Here is a 20,678-nt window from a genome sequence, read left to right on the forward strand (position 1 = left end):
ATAAATCATTCAAATTGATGATGAATAACAAAATAAATGATGAATGAAAGTCTTGCCTGATGACACATGCTGACTGACAAACACACTCAACGAAGAGAAGAGAAAGACCTCAGTCTGGTCTCTGTTCATTTACAGTACGTTCTGTGTATTGTAGTGAAGTGCAGGGTGGCCACATGGTGACACTTGTGACTCTATTGATGTCAACCTAATTTTACAGTGAAACCAGAAGCCTCGTGTCACCCTCATGTGAGAGTTGAGTAAGAGGCCTAGAATACACTGGGGAGATGATACCACACACACACACACACACACACACACACACACACACACACACACACACACACACACACACACACACACACACACACACACACACACACACACTCGCTGAGAAAAGGAAAATCAAAACACAGATGCTTGCTTGGTGTGAGAGAAAAGGCAGTTTTAGTCAAGGTGCAGAAGAATAGTAACTACACGGTGTGTACAAACACACACACATGGTGACCGATATTTCTCCTGGGATTACAGTGGCATAGATCATGACATACACCAGACGGACACAAGCACAGGGGGAACTTTGTGACTCGGAGGGATCATGGCACAGATGTCAACTGAATGGACCATGTCAGCGCGACCAGTGTGAGACATACGAGTCCCCAGTGGACTTCTTCTTCAAGCGAACAGGACATTAGTGTTGATCTATTCGTTAGTCTGCTCAAACCGATTGAAAAAATTAAGGACGATCTCTGAAGTTTGTTCTTTTCACTCTCAGAATTGGCAATGTTGGTTGGTCAACCACTTTGGTCCAGACTAAAATTTGTCAACAGCTCTGTACAGCTCAATTCTGTACAGATATTCATGGTGCTCAGAGGATGAATCAGACTTTGGTGGTCCTCTGTGTTTTCCTCAAGAGCCAATATAAGGTTGTGGTTTGAAGTGAAATGTCTCTGAATAAATTAAAATGAAATGTGTATGTTTCCTTTAACGCTATTATCAAATCAGAATTCTTATTTGTCCAATGAACAAATAAAACAAATTACATTTCCATTAGCTTCAAACAGTTGACTTTTGTATTTGTGCTAATTAGCAAAAGTTAGCATGCTAACATGCTAAACTAAGATGGTTAGCATTTAGCTCAAAGCACCTATGCCTCCAATGCATACATCCTAACAGAGCCGCTAGTAAGGCTGTAGACTCCTGTTTTCACATAAAGCTCCTTTCACTCCACAAATCTCATCCCTTTCAATGTAATTTCAACTTCAACTGAAGTTTAGTTACGGTATCTGTTTCAGTCAAAGACAGGCTGTTTTTTTGCAGCCTTTAACAGCTGTTATTTGAAGTTTAGCCGCAGACAGTATAATTACATTTTGGCCAGTGATAAATAACTTGGGTCTAATTAATTAAATGCATTATTGTAAAACGCCACTGCCCTGCAAACACAACATCATGTGAGATGATGATGGTCAGCCCAGCCGCTCACCTCTCAGATGTTTTAAATTGTATTAGAGTTGTGTTTGGACTGCAGCAGCAGCGCATAAAGGAATTCCTGTCAGATGACTTTGATTTCGGACAAATACAATTTAAGGTAAGTGGAAACGTCTTTGAAATAAATCAAATGTTTACAGAGTGATTAATGGGCTAAATTGAGAAGAATTTCGATACAATAACCAAGGGTCGTGGAAGTTCAGGCACACTCAGTCCACAGTAAACGACTGTACGCTGTGAGGGTTTGTAAAGCTACCCAGCATGTAGGTCAACACTAAAGTGCGAACATTTTCAATGAGCTAGATAAATGAATAGCATTCAACTCTCACTTTGACCTTTTTCAACTTGCAGGACTGACATGTTGTAAAGTAGCCTGTGTCCTGGATGTAGAATCTATCTTGAGGGTCTGTGCGCTGTGGGACTCTATGTAATGGATTATCTGAACACCAATTTCACACATTTTTAAGAAGGTGTGAGATACAGTGGCCCTGAGAGCTCAGTGCACTGCAAGTAAACATTTAAAAAACACACACACAACTGCAAATAGATAAAACACAATTAAAGTTTTAAATAAAAAATGTCTAGTATATAGAGCAATGATTGACCTTGTTTGCAGTTTGAGGTGTCCTGCCATAATGTTTTAATGATGGTGGTCTATGAAGAAAATACTTTTTGTTTTGTTTAGTTTTTCACTGCAGTACAAGAATCATCAGAACACACTGACGGGTATACAACTATCGTGTATTTGTGAATTTGCAGCATGTTTCCGCAATGCTTCATTTGCATTTTTTAGAAGTTTGTCAAAGGGGGACTGTGGCTAAGTGGTTAGCATGCCTGTCCCTCAACCAGAGGGTTGGTGGTTTGAGCCCTGGCTCTGCCAGTCCACATCATTATGTCCTTGAGCAAGACACTTAACCCCTAATTGCTCCCCGTTGCTGTGTCTGTGGTGTGTAAGTCGCTTTGGATGAAAGCGTCAGCTAAATGAAATGTAGAAAAATGGTCTGGTGGATGGTTGGGTAGGTTTAAAAAGTCATGTATAATCTACCAAACTATTTTCTGCATTTGAAAAAAATCTCTCCTATAGAAAGACACGACTTTCATTTTTCTTTGACACAATATATAAAGTTTGTTTGCAGACAGAGTTTCCGTTTTTATGTAAATAGACATCTTATTTGCATGACCAAAAAAACTATACCCTTGTAATCACAATGACGACAAGTAGTACAGCATAGGTCATTAGCATGGTCATAAAGTGATTAGCTTGGTAACCATGCTATGCTTGTTCAGAGATTAAGTTACAGTTATGGCATATGCAATGCATTCATAACTAAAATGAACACACAAGAGTCACGTTCATGTACTATTCCAACACAGAACTGATGAATTATCCACAGGACAACCGGTTGGCTTGAATCTGATTTTTTTCTTTTTATTATTCATTGTTAATTGTTTTCAGTGGATAGAGAGCTCTCTTAGTTTCCCTCTCTTTATATTCAGTTGACATTCCTGATGGGGAAAATCCAGAATTCCTAATGAAGTGCAAAACATTACATATGTAGTGAGAAATTTTTTGGATCGCTCGCAGCTACAGTCTGGCAGTGTTCCCGCTGCATGAATCTGCACCAGCTCCAGTGCAAAAAGAGCAAGAAACAGACATGACATATGCTGCAAAGCTTGAAATGTATGTAACTTCCTCAATATTATCCTTGACTGGCTTGCTTTGTTTCAAATGTGTGTCCAAACCATGTACACAAATGAATGACCCAGCAAAGGAATTCCTTCTACAGGCTCAATGAAATGGCTTATGCAGGGCAAATTTAATATGTGGTTTTGTCTGGACAATACCAGGGTTTGAGCAGATCTGCTATGCCCTGGAGCTGGGTGATGAAGAAGAGCAACACAGAAGAGAATGGGGCCTTTGTGAGCCCTCGAAAGTTTGAAGGCCTCTTTGCAGAATGCAGCAAACCTGACCCAGGAGGACGAGTCCCTATGAGGGAAATACGGGTAACCATAACACGAGTGCAACAAATACTCAATAACTAAGCAACAGAAGAAGTGTTCATTGAAGAGTAAGTTTGATTCGCTGATACTGCATAATAATTCCACTCCAGCATCTGTGTTGGAGAAAAACAAAAAATGTCCCTTTCAGTACATAAAACTGTGAGGATAATTATGCAGCAATGTCAGTTTGCAACACAAAAAAATGGTGAGACGATCACAAAATGCTGTTATGGTGATAGAGAGTGATCATTGCAGAATCACCTGTCATCAAGGTGTCCTGGTGGCGTATAGTTTTATGGTGTTGACCATGCAGTCACAACGTTCCTATTCGTTCCCATTCGTCGCCAACGTCCCTTTCTCCACTCATTGTTGCATTTCTGCTGTCTGCGGCCTAGTGCAAGCATATTAACATTATTAAAATAATTATAACAATAACCTCCTATTGTGAGTTTGCACAGCCTCGTGGAAATTAAGAATATAAGGTAAACATTTAGGCAACCTTTGTTTCAGTGTTTGTTACCCACAATGCATCACCAAGCCAGGGAACACTGCTGCCACAGAGTAACCAGTAGATTCTCTGATTGCATTTAAGCATATTAAGCTCTTTCGTAAACATTTGATAACATTCAAAGAAGGTGTAACGCTGCTCCAAATAACATTAGCCACATTAGCTCCACTAACACGAGTCATATGACAGGAATACCTCTAATTTCTAGTGTAGATTGTTTTGATGGAAAATGCTAACATGATAATTGAATTTGCTGTTCTAGGTTGCTTTCTTAAGTCCAATCACATGGCTCCATTAGCCTTTTAGCCCCGCTTTGATTCTTGAGTTGAAACATTACAGCCCAAGAAAAAGCCCGCCAAGTAACTATTAACCACAGCACTTTGATGATTTAGAAAAATGTTTAAAAGATTTGCTTGATCCTCCACAAGCTCCTTCAGTAAACCAGAAGGATTAAAACAAAGTCAGAAACCAGTTCTTTTTGGGCTAGTAAAAAAAAAAGTTTTCTCTTTTTGAAGGAGTTTTTTCACAACTAATCACAGCAGTAATCCAATAAAGCGTGTTAATGGACAAATACGTTAAATGATTAAGTTAAAACTAGGGAGAGATGGTACAGAACAGGTCAAAAGAAATGAGATGCACACACACAGCATGCCGTGATTTTTCCCTGTAAGGGGAAATCAGTCTGTGGTTTGATTAGTTATGAGATGTTTGCACCTTTAAAAGGGAAATCCTCACTGAATTAACAACCGCCTGCAGTGCTGCACGTCTCTGGAAGTGTGTGCAGTGTGCCAATGTTGAGTTGACCAAGTGACCAGCAGAATGATATTCAATGTGAGCACGCTGCCAGGAGTCATTACAGTTCCCCAATCAGTAGACGAAAGCAGTCACACATGCCACCATCTGTTACCGGGACGCCCTCGCCAGCTCACCGTAATGTCCTTTACTTTGTTTCATAATTGAGGCACTGTCTTGTGTGTGTCAGATGTTTTATTACCATGCTTTGAATAATACCCTGTGTACAAAGTACAAGTGAAATACAGCGTGAGTGGGCCAAGATATCAGACGTTTATTCCTAAAAAGCTTGTCCTTGTCCTAAGAAGCATGCAAAAGGCTAATAACAGATGCACATTTCACATTTGATCTAATGCATTCGGAGGTATAAAAAGGCCTTTGATTACCATTTGAATCTGGCACAACAGGTCACAGTTGCTGAGGGCTGAGGGTACATTTTGACACTGATTCATATGCAAAGAACGGATGGATTTTATTTTAACATCCCACAACACTCTGGGCATTGTGGTCACTGTGAAACATATTCCAAACAACCGCCTCCATCACTTCTCATGCCAGATCTGAGTCATCCTGACTCAGACATCACAGAGTGTGATTTCCAATGTGCGGTGAACCCCCCCATTGTGTAGTACTGTGTTGGACCGGGCCGGGTGTCCTCTTAGTCAAATCAAAAGTACTTCCTCCGGCAATGTGGCAGAGCCCACTGCCTCTGGAGCCACTCATTATTACATGCGAGGGGGGACTTGTGATCTTTTTAATTATTCTGCACTTCATTTCTATCCCACCATTCAAAACGCAACATGAGAATTGATTGCCTCAAAGATCCATCTTTATAATCTCCCCAAGGCCCATAAATTATCCAACTTTTGGGGCAGGGTGGACGAGCTGTGCAGGCACAAGTAGATCCCTTTCAGAGCCACATCACTGCAGGGTGCTGGGGGAGCAAAACTGAATGGGGCTGCTCTTTTCGCTGGCTGAAAACGGGAGGGAAAAAAAGTACACTTGTTATCTTGTGAACCCTCAAACATGTAAGATAGGAATCTCTTGAATGTCAGCGACAGAAATGGAATTAACAAGAGATCTTTTTATTGTCACAGAAGGTCATTAGGCTGCCAATCGGGGTAATTATGGAAATGATCTCCCCAGCTCTTTGGAATGTTTTCCTGCTTCCATAAGGACTTGAAAGTGTTCAATCAGCCTCTCTCGTGGGAAAGTTCAGCCATAACTGCAAGTGTACCAGCAAAATCAAATTAAGCAAAGAGATTTCATTAGTATTTATAGCCCCGAGGCATTTGTAAAAGTATGGAGCAGTGGAGTAATGTGGGACTGTGGAGGGGAGAATTATTGCTTAATGACAAAGGCCATACCTAGAAGACATACACATGGATAATGAATAGGAGGACATGATTGCATCTTTAAAGAGGATTCTTGAGGGAATGTAAAATATTGATGCTTGTGTGGCTGTCTTTGGACTCCCGGCATGGGTTTCAGGGTGGTAACTTTGTTTGGGTGTTAACACTGTTTGGCTGATAACTTTATTATTCGGACATGTTTAACAGTGTAGTTTAAAGTATTAACACACACCGTAATATGAGCAAAATTACCTAAATTATATTATATGCCCAATTAGGATAAATATAGCCCCAACATAATATACTGAGCAACTTTACCCAGTACCAATGGGTTGCTTTGAACTTGTATAGGGAAATGTATTACTCTACTTTTGGGTTATTGAGTGTGCTTAATTTGAGGTATATTATAAGTATAATTATAATATTGTAATACTTTATACCTATACTCCATTACAATTCAGATGGAAATATTCTTCCTTTTACACAACTACATTTATCTTACTGCTATAATTACTTTACGGGTTAAGATTTTATAAAACTTATGGGAGGCTATAAATTATGACATATTGTCATAGATTGCAATCCAGCAATAAATCAATTTAGAGCTGAAATGATTAGTCGAGTAAATGATTTGTTGATCAACATGAAAGGAAAACTATTCTAATAACGGATTAATAACTTTAGTAATTTTAGCCTTTGCTTCTTTTTCTTGATCAAATTACAGTAAACTGACTAATTTTGAGGTTTGACAAAACCAGCTATTTGAAAATGTCCCTTTGCCTCTGTCAATGTGATCATTTCTTACTGTTTCCTGAAGATTTACAGACCAAATAGTAAACCAGTAGAGAAAATAATCAGCATACTAAAATAGTTAACTGCACCTCGACTGCAACACACTGATAAAACAGTCAAGGGGATAATTTTTCCGTGTTGAGATACTCTAAGCACATTTTCTTGATTATACTTTCCTGAGAACATTTTCAATATGGACTTTTACTTGTATGAAGTCTTTTTGCAGTCCTCCACTGTTATTCTGACCAAGTGTGGAATTTGAATCTAATCATGGAGAAAAACGATCTATTGATGTGTAGTTTAAAATGATATAAAAATGTGTTATTTAGTAAACAATCATGGATTAGGAGTCTACCTAATAAATCACAGGAGAGATTCAGGCCCAAATGAAATGAAGTCAGATAGCTATGTGCAGTAAATTGTAACACCTGATTTGAATCATTGGGTCTATTCAGTCCACTTAACCTCAGAGTAATTGACAATTTAAAGGTGCAGTCCTTAATTTCAAGAGACAGCACAATGACTTTGATTAGGATGTGGGATATTCACTTCTCCACTGGATTAACGGACATGGACACCTTTTAATAAAGCAAATAAAGGGATGAGTACAATCTATGGAGAAATGTTAGATAGTTTGCCTTAAGGTGATATAATTAGGCCTTCATGAGAATAAAGCATTTTACAGATTACATTATGAAACACTTCAGGATATATTGTAAAATAGGCACTTTTTTAACACACATTTCAGTCAATCAAAATCAAAACATTATTCCACTCCAAGTCTAAAGCTTTATTTATTTCCTCCTCACCATCATCTTCTATAATTCCTATAATTGGGTTCGAGAAGAGGTAAAGTGTCTTTGTGAAGAATTTGACGGAAGGAATATTATTATGGGCAGGCGGGGATGTAATTTAGTGTGATGTTACATATATGCATCAATAGGCAAGAGGATATTGAGTCAGGGGTCACACTGAGTGAGTTTCTTTTTGATGTAAATTATGGGAAATGCCTCACATGCAAACGTTAAGATCAGTGCATGGGGAATCACAACATTGGACACCTTTTTGGGGAACCATAGGATTTTTGAAAGTATTTGTTTTCTTATGTTTTACTCTAATTATCATTTTTTCCTTATGGATAGAGCATCAGTGCACCATAAGATATATGTCAAGGTTTCCTTATTTTTGATGGCAAATGACACAACTGAAAGTGTGCTATTAATTTGCTCACTTCAAGAAGAAAAAAAAACATTTAGCTCCTAAAATATAAATATAAATATGATTTCTGGCGACTGCTGTTTCATTTTTTTTTTCCCGGTCACTATTTACTACAACCATTTGACACCCACTTAGCACATCGTTTACAATCGTTTTATGCAGACAATCATTTGGCGCAAAGCCAGGCTGCCTCTGTTTTGATACCGCGCTAGATGCACGCTATTGAACCAATTTGCACTGTTTACAGCCTGAACTGCTGCGCTCACAACATGGTGATACACTCTTGTGCAACTCTTTAGCCTCACTCTGAATGACAAAAAGCCTACTAACTGGGTGACATTGCACGTATTTAACAGATACACATTGGCATGGTAATCCGGCTGCTTTTAGCGGGAGGTGTCACTTTCCCACCAGCAACCCGCGAGGAACATGTGACATGCGGCATCCCACGGGGGCTTCCCACCGACGGACGGCCGGAGGAGAGGAGCGATGGGCGGGCGGAGGGGCTGCGTGGAGACGGCGCAGTTTGTTAGTGCTTTGCACAATCGGACACATAAAAGTATAACTTTAAGTTGTTCTGCAAATTGCTCTGGGTTTAACTGTAAAATAATAGCATTGTAATCAAAGATGATGGGTTTGAGACCAGGGTGCACATATTCGTTGAGGTTTTTCACAACACGATAAAACACATTTTGACAATATTTTACACAGACATTTATTGTAACAAGGATGGATGAGATGATTCATTTCGCTGCTTGTATTTGATTTTTTTTACACCACAGTAATCACGTGATGAGATGCTTTTCACAGAAGGCCCCCCTCTCAAACGTTTCTAAAACGACGAAGCAAACTTAATGGCCACATTACAACTTGCTGATGGTGTGTCTATAAGGCCGCACACGTGCCTGAAGACTGAAGACAACGTGAAATAAATGTATTACTCGTCAGTAAAATATATATTTTAGATAAGTGTCCCTCGCTGTAGTTGCCAAATTTGGTATTTTTTAATTCACTGACAAAAAAGTAAGAAGATGGATCACCTGGTCAAATCCACTGGAAATAAATTGCGTGGTTTTCTTTTAAACATGCTATTATCATAATCCATAATGTGAACCATGAATCCAGACCTCATCATAATGTAATCTGTCTCGGCCCAATATGAACGAAATTTAGGTCAGTTAAGACATTATCCTTCTGCATCACCTGTAATCTGCTGCATGGTGTCTTTATAGATCAAATGACATACACACATACACACACTTACACAATACACACACGTACACACGACACACGACACACGCCGGTGGATCAGTGTCGAATATTTGGGGCCCTTTGTGTGTCTGAGATCTGGCTCCGGCTGATCCTGCAGGTTAACAATGGGCTCCATCATATAGTTTGACAGAACCTCGCAGGTTGATAGAGTGGATTCTTTGAGGAGAGCTGAAAATGGAGATTTCCACAAAGAAGAGGAACGAGCTTTCTGCAGAATTCACATTGTCGACCATGTAGAATTATTTCATATGGCTAGGAAAAATATTTCAATCATGTGTGGTAGTTATGCAACATAACCGTCGTGTGGCACAAATATCTGCAGACATGGTGAGATTTTTTTATCAATATTTTTTTTTAGAGCAACTTGTTTTATTAAATCTGACAAGCTGAAGATTTTGGCTACTGGTGTAAAAATAATTAACATAATGGTTGTAATTACATACGCGCTAACAATGCCATTCATCTATCACATCGTTTTACTAGCTGTTGCACCCAACTGCCTTCTAATTAATAAATGAGTTGCATTTCAAAAATATGCTTTTACAAACAGCTGATTTTGATGCAAGAATGAGAGTTGGGGATTTTAATTAGCCTGCTTGCGTGTTTTCATTTTGAGCAATTATCACATGTGCAGATATATGATGTACAATGTCACATGTGTTGGCAATCCTCAATGTTAATGACGATTTCACAACACCAAATATGTATATATTCATTAGATAGTTAGAACACTTTTTTGCTGAAATGACACTAAAAATCATATTGAGGGTCCACGAGACAAATAAGCTTGTAAAGACATCTGTGGCACCTATTAGTGCACAGCGTGTTTTTAAGAAATCAGCAGATTAAAGGGGAGGAAGAGTGACAGTCCTATTGATTAGGTGATCAAAGTCCATCCAATCCAAACAAATCTGCTTCACCTTTTCCACATTTAGCTCACACACATAACAACTATGTCTTCAAATGTTCATAATTGGTCTTACAGTATTAAAAAAAAGGCTCTACCACGGTTCGAAGGTGTTCTTTAAACATTATTAAATGGAAATCGTAGAGCAGAAATTACATAATGTCACAATAAGGGAAAAAAATATCGAAAGAAGTTGACTTAAAAAATCTAACGAATGAACACTATTTAGCATCTCATCCCTGTCTCCCCGCTTCATCTTGACAGTGGTCCGAGGCGTCCTCCTCTGCAGGTGACCCTGACCTCTGACCCCAGGAGAGACAGCAGCAGAACCCTACAGGGAGACAAGAGAGACAAACAAAGTCTCCATCTCAGGAATCACCAGAGGATCACGTTATTATGATCACAATTATTTGTTCGGTGACCTTGCTGGTAGTTTGCAGGGATCACATGTGGTGACTGTTTCCTCTCCATCACCTGTGCTGCTGCTGCTGCTGCTGCCTCTTCTGTCTGTCCCCCCTAATGGTTTCATGCCGGAGCGAGTTGGCTTATTATACTAAAAGGTTTTGTCGCGCTAAGCCGTGCATGTGTGCTTAAAACGTACATTTCATTAACAAACTGCGGAGGTATAAAAGCGGATTTATGAGGCTTCAAAAGATCACAGGAAGGACGGGTTTGAAACCCCCTCTCGGTGCTGTTGCAGTCAGGTTATATCAGCAGTTACGCCGCCTTTCACACAACACTGCGACCATGGCTTTTTTTTTTTTTAAAGGAGGCAGGCTGCACCTGTCTCTCCACACACACACACACACACACACACACACACACACACACACACACACACACACACACACACACACACACACACACACACACACACACACACAAACAGAGAGAAAGAGAGAGAGAGAGATCAGTGGGTCAAATCTTTTGGCTCAATGACTTGATTCCTTCAAAAAATCTTTCAAAAAAGAAAAGAGCAACCGAATGTGGCCCATCTAACTCATTTATTTGTTTATTTTAAAAGACACACAAATTTGGTTTTGTCTAATATCAGACAGAGGTCTATGGAGAAATGTGTCAAATCTGCGGTGCACAAGAAAAGTTTCAATTTGAGCAAAAATTTCCCTAAAAAAACACCTGATTTTATGGGACTGAAAAAGCCAGAAACTAAAAAGAAACATATAACCTCCCTAAACGCACACGCGCCCCGCAGAAGAGCCGGATTAAAGTTGATGTAGACTCTGGTTTCATCGGCTAAGTAGTCCGTATTGACGGAACTCCAGATCACACAGGTCACGGAGATTAACACGAGGCGAGTGTAATCGGAAGACATGTTTCCCTCCTCTGACCCATACGCGCATTATTAATGATAGCGTTTGATTAATCCCACTTTCATCCCGAGAGCAGAGGTGTCGGAGGTGGCGCGTGAAGCAGCACCTCTGTGCGCCGCTAAAGGTAATTAAAGGATCACGTTTACTTCATAAGGTACAACAAAATAACACGGGTGGGATTTTAAAGCGAAGTATAATGCGAAATAAATTCACGAAAATGCGATTTTGGTTCGGATACATTGACTTCTCTTCATGGGAGTTAAGCAATTAATAAGCATGTCATTAATAGGTGACGTGTGTAATTTATTGAAATGTAACAATGGTGATAATAATGATAATATCGATTATAATAACGCTCCCTAAATTAAAATGCATTATGTCTTATTGTGTTTTAAATTAGCTCGTGTCGGAGAAATAATCGTTAACACCAAATCTTTATTTCACAAGTTTAAATTAAAGCTCTGTCTCATATAGCTGAATGGTGTTTATTATAAATAGTTTAATTAACGTGCTAATACAATTGCTTGTGGCATCTTTGAAAATATCCGAGTTTTCATTCCTACATTGTAAATTGACGGCACATTTTCTTCAGTCGCTTTGAACGTTGTGCGACATCTTTCCCTGTTCCTCCCAAATGTTCCCACGCAGCGGAGGAAACCCCGACATCCCCTCCCCGAGCCCATCCACCGCTCACCTCCAAGCTCGTGAATAAATGCTCTCTTTGCATTCTCCCGCTGCCCGCATTTCCTACTTGTTTCAAATGTAAAACCGCGCGCTGATTGGGGTCGTTAGCACCTCTTCCAAACTCTTAAGGGAATTCTTTATTCTCTCCATTCATAGTCGCCGGTGCTGCTTGGACCGCCGCTGCTGCTCAATATTCTTCCCACCTTCGGCTAATCCTGCGGGAATAAATAGATTTCAATTCATGCTTTGCATTCGCAGCTTGAATTTACACGGAAATACCAAGGCATGCACCAAATACACAAAGCACAAATGTGGAATCCTTACGCACTGACAACGTGTCCGACATCATCATGCACGGGAACTATAGTTTCAAATAAAGTGAGGAAGAAGAAGAAAAAAAAAACAGACACAATAAAAACAACAACAACACGCAGGGCCTTCAATAAGTTAAAGGAGGATCACGTGAACTTAGCTGTCGTCGTTTTCGTTCTGCAGCTTTCAGCAGTTTGCCTGCGCAAAGTTATATCGGGTCGTGTTGTTATTGCGCCGCCACGTTAATGCGCATCAGATATTTCAATCATGGAGGCCAATTTTCTCTCCCCCTCCTCCTCCTTCCTCTGCCACCGTTAAATGGTCTATGACGGACGAACACAGAAAGCAGCGGAAAGCAGCATTGCTGATGTCCCATTGTTGACAAATCCATGAAACAACTCCAGTTTGCATGGTTTAACAGAGAGGAGAGGCAGGAGGGGAGGGGAGGAGAGGAGAGGGGGCGTGTGTCGTCACCAAACCACGTGTCCTGCGCTGATAGTATATCTTATACTGGGGGGAAAGTAATCTATCAGACAGTCCTGTTAAAAGCTCCGGCCTTTAAAAGCAGCATGTGTCACCTCGACTTGGTTCTCCAAACACCGTTCCTGTAGGAAATATACGCACCGAGAAGGGACGTCGGCGCGCAGGACATCTCCAACCAACTTCGAGGCAAGACCCCGCCGCTTCACATCACAGCAGGCCTGCTCACTTACCGAGTGGAGAATTATTTCTAGAAGTTGAAGTTGTCTTTGACTTGACCGGCTGGCTGCCGGTCCAATCGCGTTCAGATTGTTGGAGACATCCGATCCCTTGACGGGGGCGAGTGAGAAGAAGTCCAGCAGTGTGTGCGCGCGCGCACTGACCATCACACCCGGCGGCTCGGCTGTTTCGGCTCCAGAATTGTTTAAAGAAAGTGTAGAAGTAAGCCGTGAGATGACCCTGTCTGGAGGCAGCGACCGAGCCAGCGACATGTCCGGCCAAACTGTACTCACGGCGGAGGACGTGGACATCGACGTGGTGGGAGAGGGAGACGAGGAGGGCATGGAGAGGGTGGACAGCGACTGCGACAGCCCGGCCGGAGGCATCCTGCACGACCTGCGGGGAGAAGCAGGCGACGAGGAGCTGGAGGATGAGATCGAGGTGGAGAAGGAGGAGACGGGGTCTGGCGGAGGGAGTCCGTGCTGCGAGAGCTCAGGGGAGGGAGAGACGGGCACCGGGAAGGGAGAGGGTCAAGACCAGAGCGCGACGGGAGGCGGGATCCAGAAGCCCAAAAACAGCCTGGTAAAGCCGCCTTACTCCTACATCGCACTCATCACCATGTCCATCCTCCAGAGCCCGCAGAAGAAGCTCACCCTCAGCGGGATCTGTGAGTTCATCAGCAGCCGCTTCCCGTACTACCGGGAGAAGTTCCCGGCGTGGCAAAACTCCATCCGCCACAACTTGTCCCTCAATGACTGCTTTGTGAAAATCCCCCGGGAGCCCGGCAACCCCGGCAAGGGCAACTACTGGACCCTGGACCCGGCCTCGGAGGACATGTTCGACAACGGCAGCTTCCTCAGGAGGAGGAAAAGGTTCAAGAGAGTTCAGCCGGACCTGCTCAGGGACCAGACTGCTCTCATGATGCAAAGTTTCGGTGCGTACACCCTCGGGGGCCCCTACGGGAGACACTACGGGATCCACCCTGCGTATACCCACCCGGCGGCTTTGCAGTACCCGTACATGCCCCCGGTAGGACACATGCTGCCCCCGGGCATCCCGCTCCTGTCCTCGGCGGAGCTGAACAGAAAAGCGTTCAACTCCCAGCTCAGTCCGAGTCTCCAGATGCAGCTCAACAGTCTGAGCACAGCGTCCATGATCAAATCGGAGCCTTCAAACAGACCCTCTTTCAGTATAGAGAACATCATCGGGGTCTCCAGCGCCTCCTCGGTGTCACCGGGCGCTGCTTTCCTGCGGCCTCCGGTGAGCGTCCAGTCGGCCCTGCTGAGCGCGCAGTCCCTCTCTCTGAGCCGGAGCTCCGCCGCTATCGCGCCGCTCCTCAGTGTGCCGTCAAATATGCTTTCTGGACACGTTTTACCCTCAGCGGCGGCGGCGGCGGCCAAATGGCCGTCACATTGACTTTATATGAGAAAATAAACTCTTATTTTTATATAGAGACGTTATTATTATGGGGGGCAGCACAAATCAATAGGAAACACTGGACTGTGTAGCCATGAGGGGAAAAAAAGAAAAAGGAGATTTTTCTGTACAGGTAATATTTGTAAATATTTGTAAAAAAAACAAACAACAACACAAAAAAAAAGAAACTATTTACCTGTCTTTTATTCTCCTTTGTTCCAGTTTGGGATCTGTGATAATTATTTTACATTTTCTTTTTTGTATCGGAAGCTCAACTGTACACATTTGTTTCTTCTTTTTCATATACGACTCAAAAAGCTCTGAAAAGTAGTCTGTTTATAATAATAAAAATATCAAATATATGTAATTCTATGTAGCTATATTGTGTTGTAAACTGAATTTATTTGTAAATAAATCTAAGAAAGAATTAAATCAATTTGCTTTATTAACATTGCTAAATTGTTTGATGACAGATTTATTGAGAAACGCATTCTTGCAAATATTATTTTATATAAACAACCTCTCACGCTATAATGGCATAAGAAAGTCAAAGACAAGGACATTTAACATTTGAGATGTCGGCCTTTATAAAACTGTTTGAATATTATGTGCTTAAATGTACTTTCCAGGCTTAATACTTATTATTATCATCTCATTTTCACGGGGTTTTAAGTCCAGAATTTTAATTTGGTCTTTTTATGTGTAATTTGTAATCCATCGCGTTTTTACAGCTAAACCGGCATCCATATTAACCATTTTCAGAATTAGATATATATTTACCTTGCATTGCAACATTATTTCGAGATTTTTATTATTTTAATTTATCAATTATTGTTGCCGAAGTTTAAAAAAAAAGATGAAAGAATGTTTAAATATTTTAAATGTAGAGAAAGTGCAGAAGGGGTGATCATGATTTAAAAGTGAGTCCTGACATTTACACCTTCAGGGTACCAACACTTTTCTAGGCTGATATAAATCTCACATCATATTTTAGCTGTGAAGACAAACCGGTGTAAACATATGAACATTTAGAGGTAGATAATAAAACAGTGTAATTGTTTTTTAAACTATATTTATGGTTGTTTCCTGATAATGATCTCTGACTGGAGGTCACATGAGACACCTTTTAATTCACCATTACGTCACTGCTCGTGTCATTTTATATTCTGCGGCTTGGCTACTACAAAGGTAACAGCTTCTCAGTTGTGTCTGGCTAATCACTTCTACGTAAACAGCAAATGGTTTGTGTGTGTGTATGTGTGTGCGTGCGTGCGTGCGTGCGTGTGTGTGTGCGTGTGTGTGTGTGCGGTGGGGTTACAGGCGCTATATTTATCTGATCCCCATGAGAAAGAGAAAGGAGCCTCTCTGCTTCAATTCACTTTCAGACACCGAAGAAGGTGCTGATGATGCAAACGACTTCTCTAATGTCACTGTGACATTTCATTCATTTTTATTGGGCTATTATTATTAGCATCATATCATTATTATTCATTGTAGCATAGTTGTACAGTATATTATTATAGCATTTGAGAATTCGTTATATTCCCAAACAAATCCGGTTTTACCTCGTTGAGTTTTCCTCACATGAAAACACGTAATATATCAAAGAAAAAAAGGAATAGACAATGTAATGCGTTCTTGATTTCTCTCACTATGTTTTTCTCAAAGGAACTAAGGTCTTAAATATTCACATCACTCCGAGAGACAGTTCAAAGAGTTTGTGAAAGAGACGTGCAGGCACCACCAGAGGTCACTTTCAGGGTGCAGTCACACAATATAATTTATATTTAGCGAGTATATGCGGAAAAGCGATATGTGAGTTTGTCAAATGCAGCCCCATGTGTGTCTTTTTAGAGAGCTATTAGAAAGATCATTTCCGAAAGAAAACATTAAAGCATTTAAACAGCAAACCTGCGCGTAGTTAACACGTGTATACATGTCATATCTATTTTTGATTTATTTAGTGGTTGAAACAGGTCCATTGTTCACAAAGCAGGGTCCTTCAGCAAAACTCTTTTGCTCAAAGTAAAACTGCAGCGTGATGTCTCTGTGCTGTGATGCTGCGTCGGTGATGCAGCATGCAGGCTGACATCACCTCGGAGGACATTCAAACCACTAGGGGGCGTTCAGGGACACCTGGCGTCACATTGTGGATATCAAGAATCAAATAAATGTTTAGGAAGACAAAGCGACCTGAAAACATGGAGCATAAACCTTCCCACACAATCAATCACTCTTTTGTATTTATTTATGATTGTGTACAATTATACATTCATTAATCTGCTAGAATATACATTAGAATTTACTTTAAGGAGGACGAATACATTAAAATCTGGTGCAATCGTTAATTTTCATTGGCAATAGTTGATAAACGACATAGTAAATATTTGTATCCTTATGCCCCAGTAATCACAAAATACCCAATGCTTTATAGCATGGGTATTCAGATGTAGGTTAAAGTAGTATTAATCTTTGAGTAAAAACATTGTTGACGTTAAGGAATTCAGGGTTTCAGTGGCAGATGAGGAAACGTTGAAACGTACCAGACCCCACGTGAATTGGACGTCAATTGGACGAAAATACAAATAAAATCTTAAACTGAAACAGTGTTGAAAATAATACACATGGTGACAGGCGATGAGCAGATATCAAAATATGTATTTACTAGTTTTCCTTGCTGCAGTTGGTTTAAATCCATTAAGGCATACTGCTCGTTGCTGTTAAACCGTTAAGAATTGTTGTATCGAAAATAACGCAGTTCTTGATGTTTCACGACATTATGTCAACAACAATTGCATTTGATGATTGGAGGAATGCGCTAATTTGAAGAGCAAACAGGCGAACTGGAGCGCGCGCACATCGATAGTGACCTATGCAGTTGCACGCGCTTGTGCACAGGTGGAGAGAAGCCTGGACTGTTGGTTCCCACAGCTCTATACCAGCCAGTCTATATTAGTCTCAAGCCACAGCCTTTTATAAATAAAGTCCACATTGTGTGTTTTACCAACAAGTGAACAGAGCTTTAATAAATTAGCAAACATTAAAATAACATGACAAGTTAATTTAGACTTTAAATCATGAACACATTTGGAAAAGTATTTTTGATAAATTGAAACAAAAAAGTGAGGTTTTTGTTGATGTTGTGGGCGTTATTTGTTTTGCACACCTGTAAATACACTTTTGTGCAGGCTTAAGTGCAGAAAGTTAACATTTCCCTTGTTAGATACATCCAGAGATGCTCAGTCATCAAAACACCTACATTATGATTCTTAATGCTCATCCTATTAATCCTATTAATATGCATTTATGTTATAATGAGAGGCCACGGGTCCTACATCATGTGTTCAAATGAAGGGCATGGGTGAGTTTTGAGTATCAAGAATACACATGTTTTCAGTAAACTCATTTGGTGACCCAGAGGCACATGAATGTGTCCTCCCAAAGGATTCCATTCTGTGGCCCACATATCTCAGGAAAAATAAGTTCATGCTGCTGAAAAGATCAACTTTTCTCTTAAGATTATACTCCAAATCATTCCTTGATTGTGATGGAATCCATACTTGACAGTGTTTTAGTACACCTGACCCAATTGAAAAAAAGAGAGAGATGAATGCTGTTCGTACAAACACATTAAAGTAGCTGTAGTCATATGCAGCCTTAACGTCTCAATGTGTTTCATTTCCCACAAACATTCTCTCACAAATACTTTGACCAAATCTCATCAAAAGACAAGGCCGCATTACAATTTAAACTTGTATTATTCACCTGAAGGCTCGGATCAGATTACGTTCAAGCTAAAAAAATATAGCAAAGCATGAGTGCTTCATCATGTGTGTGTGTGTGTGTGTGTATGTAGTGTCTTAGCTATATCTAAACACTGAAGTAGACCCATACAAATTGGGAGTCAAACACCTGCACAAACTATGGAGGTATCAGATCACCGTGAGCATGGCTGGTTGAGGAATAACTTGAACAGCAACAATAATAATTTTAAGAATCTGTTTTTTTTGCTCATACACCAAATCAATGGTTTCTGTATGTAATGCTTATGCCACCTGAAGTGTGGCATGTCAGAGTGACTAACCAATGTAAATCTAGTTGACCAAATTCAACTTGACCACAAGTTAGCTCTCCTGATCAAATGAAATTATTTATCAACAGATGGAGTTTGCACAGTCGATATGGAAATACAGATGTTGTAATATCCATTCCAATATTAATTTATAAGCCAACATGAGTGAGGATTTTTTTTTAAAATTAACTTTAGTTCAGGAATGAACTTTCACTCGGTTACATTTGATTTTGTCTGAGTAGTTCCACTCTCATGCCAAGTTGAACCGCATCAGTGTTTTGTTTCTTGACAATAAATTGCTCGATGTTGCATTGTCACATGTCAAAACTCCATGTGCAGATGTAGCACCAGCTTTTATGTAGCGAAGGGGTCCCAATTCACTCACCCCAAGCTGGATTGTAAACATCCAGGTAATAACATTTTTATTTGAGGGAACAAGCTAACACTGGATCACATCATGTAGCTTTGACACAAACCCTCAGACATATCTGAAATACCAGTTAATGCATTTTATAATAGGATTACCAAACAATTCAATGATGATATAATGAAGATTAAGTTTTGAATGATGGGTCTTTATTTGTTCTCATGTTGACATGTGACAAAATAGCAGAAAAAAATCATGTCTGACTTGCTTTAGCGAACTTGACTGTTTATATGATAGACTACAATGACATTGGCAAGCAAGGACCTGGCCTCCATCATAACTAGGTCATCTTCCACCACAAGCTATAGCCTTCTTCTGGGCGGAGATCACAGACAGTAAATGTAGGTACAGCAGTTGCTGAATATTTAAAAAGGCATAGAGATGAAGCAATAAATGACAAAGTAAAGCTGGCGTGGCCAGGCATTAATAACTAATGGGTACCAGTGAGTAATAGGCTGCTGCCGTTGTAATGAAAGTGTCATTGCAAATCAGCAGTTGTCCGAGGTTATTATTATTTATGCATAATTGATGCCGGAACCACAAGGAACATGTCTCACCCAACAAATCCCAACACCTTGGGAGCAAAGACGGTGGAGTCAACAGAAGTAAAGGTCACAGAGGAGAATATGCCCCATGGCTGAGATTTACATTGTGAAGGGAGGGCAGGGGGAGGCGTGCATTGTATAACCACACACACACACATACACACACACACACACACACACACCCACACACACACACACACCCCCCAAACACACACACACACACACACACACACACACACACACACACACACACACACACACACACACACACACAGATGTATAAAATACATTTTGAGTGGTTAACCACAGAGCTGTAAACAGAAGGTCACTATAACACATGAGACAGCTGGAATTCTTCTAATTGAACGTTCGTTGAGCATTAGTGAAATGAGAGCCTTTTCTTTGTATTAAAGTTAAGCTACTTTGAAGCATTCTTTCCATAAGAGTCAACTGTATATGTCATTCATTAATTTCGCTAAAAACTTGCCAGAAAATATTTGTCCATAACTGTAATAAGTTGTTTTCTAATTCACAGAAAAAGAAAACTTTAAGATTCACAAAATCTTCTGTTATGCTGATATTCAATATTAATCATTCAATATTCCTAATTTAGATACAATATTTGGAAATTAAAAGATAACTCACATATATATATTTACAATTATTATAACTTATATTCTTATTTTAGAGATGTCTAAACACATGATACAAATTGTGCCTAACGGAAAATTGTAGTTATATAGATTGGTTATTGTTGGGCCTATATTAAATTGACATACAGAAATGGGCCAGCTTTATGACCCTAGTATAAAAATTGAGGAATTTACTAACAGTGATTGGAAAAGAGGGGAATTTCACTCGTCAT

At 40.3% G+C, this 20,678-nt stretch overlaps 1 protein-coding gene across 1 annotated transcript; it reads left to right on the plus strand.

Moving 5' to 3' along the window:
• Positions 1-13,428: 13,428 nt before the first annotated feature.
• On the plus strand, positions 13,429-15,187 carry foxd3 (forkhead box D3). Its single transcript, XM_079221494.1, has one exon. The coding sequence runs from the start codon at positions 13,588-13,590 to the stop codon at positions 14,767-14,769; it is 1,182 nt and encodes a 393-aa protein (XP_079077620.1). The 5' UTR covers positions 13,429-13,587; the 3' UTR covers positions 14,770-15,187.
• Positions 15,188-20,678: the final 5,491 nt, after the last annotated feature.

Source organism: Taurulus bubalis (genome assembly GCF_910589615.1).
Source record: "Taurulus bubalis genome assembly, chromosome: 7".
In the NCBI taxonomy this organism is placed as follows: Eukaryota; Metazoa; Chordata; class Actinopteri; order Perciformes; family Cottidae; genus Taurulus; species Taurulus bubalis.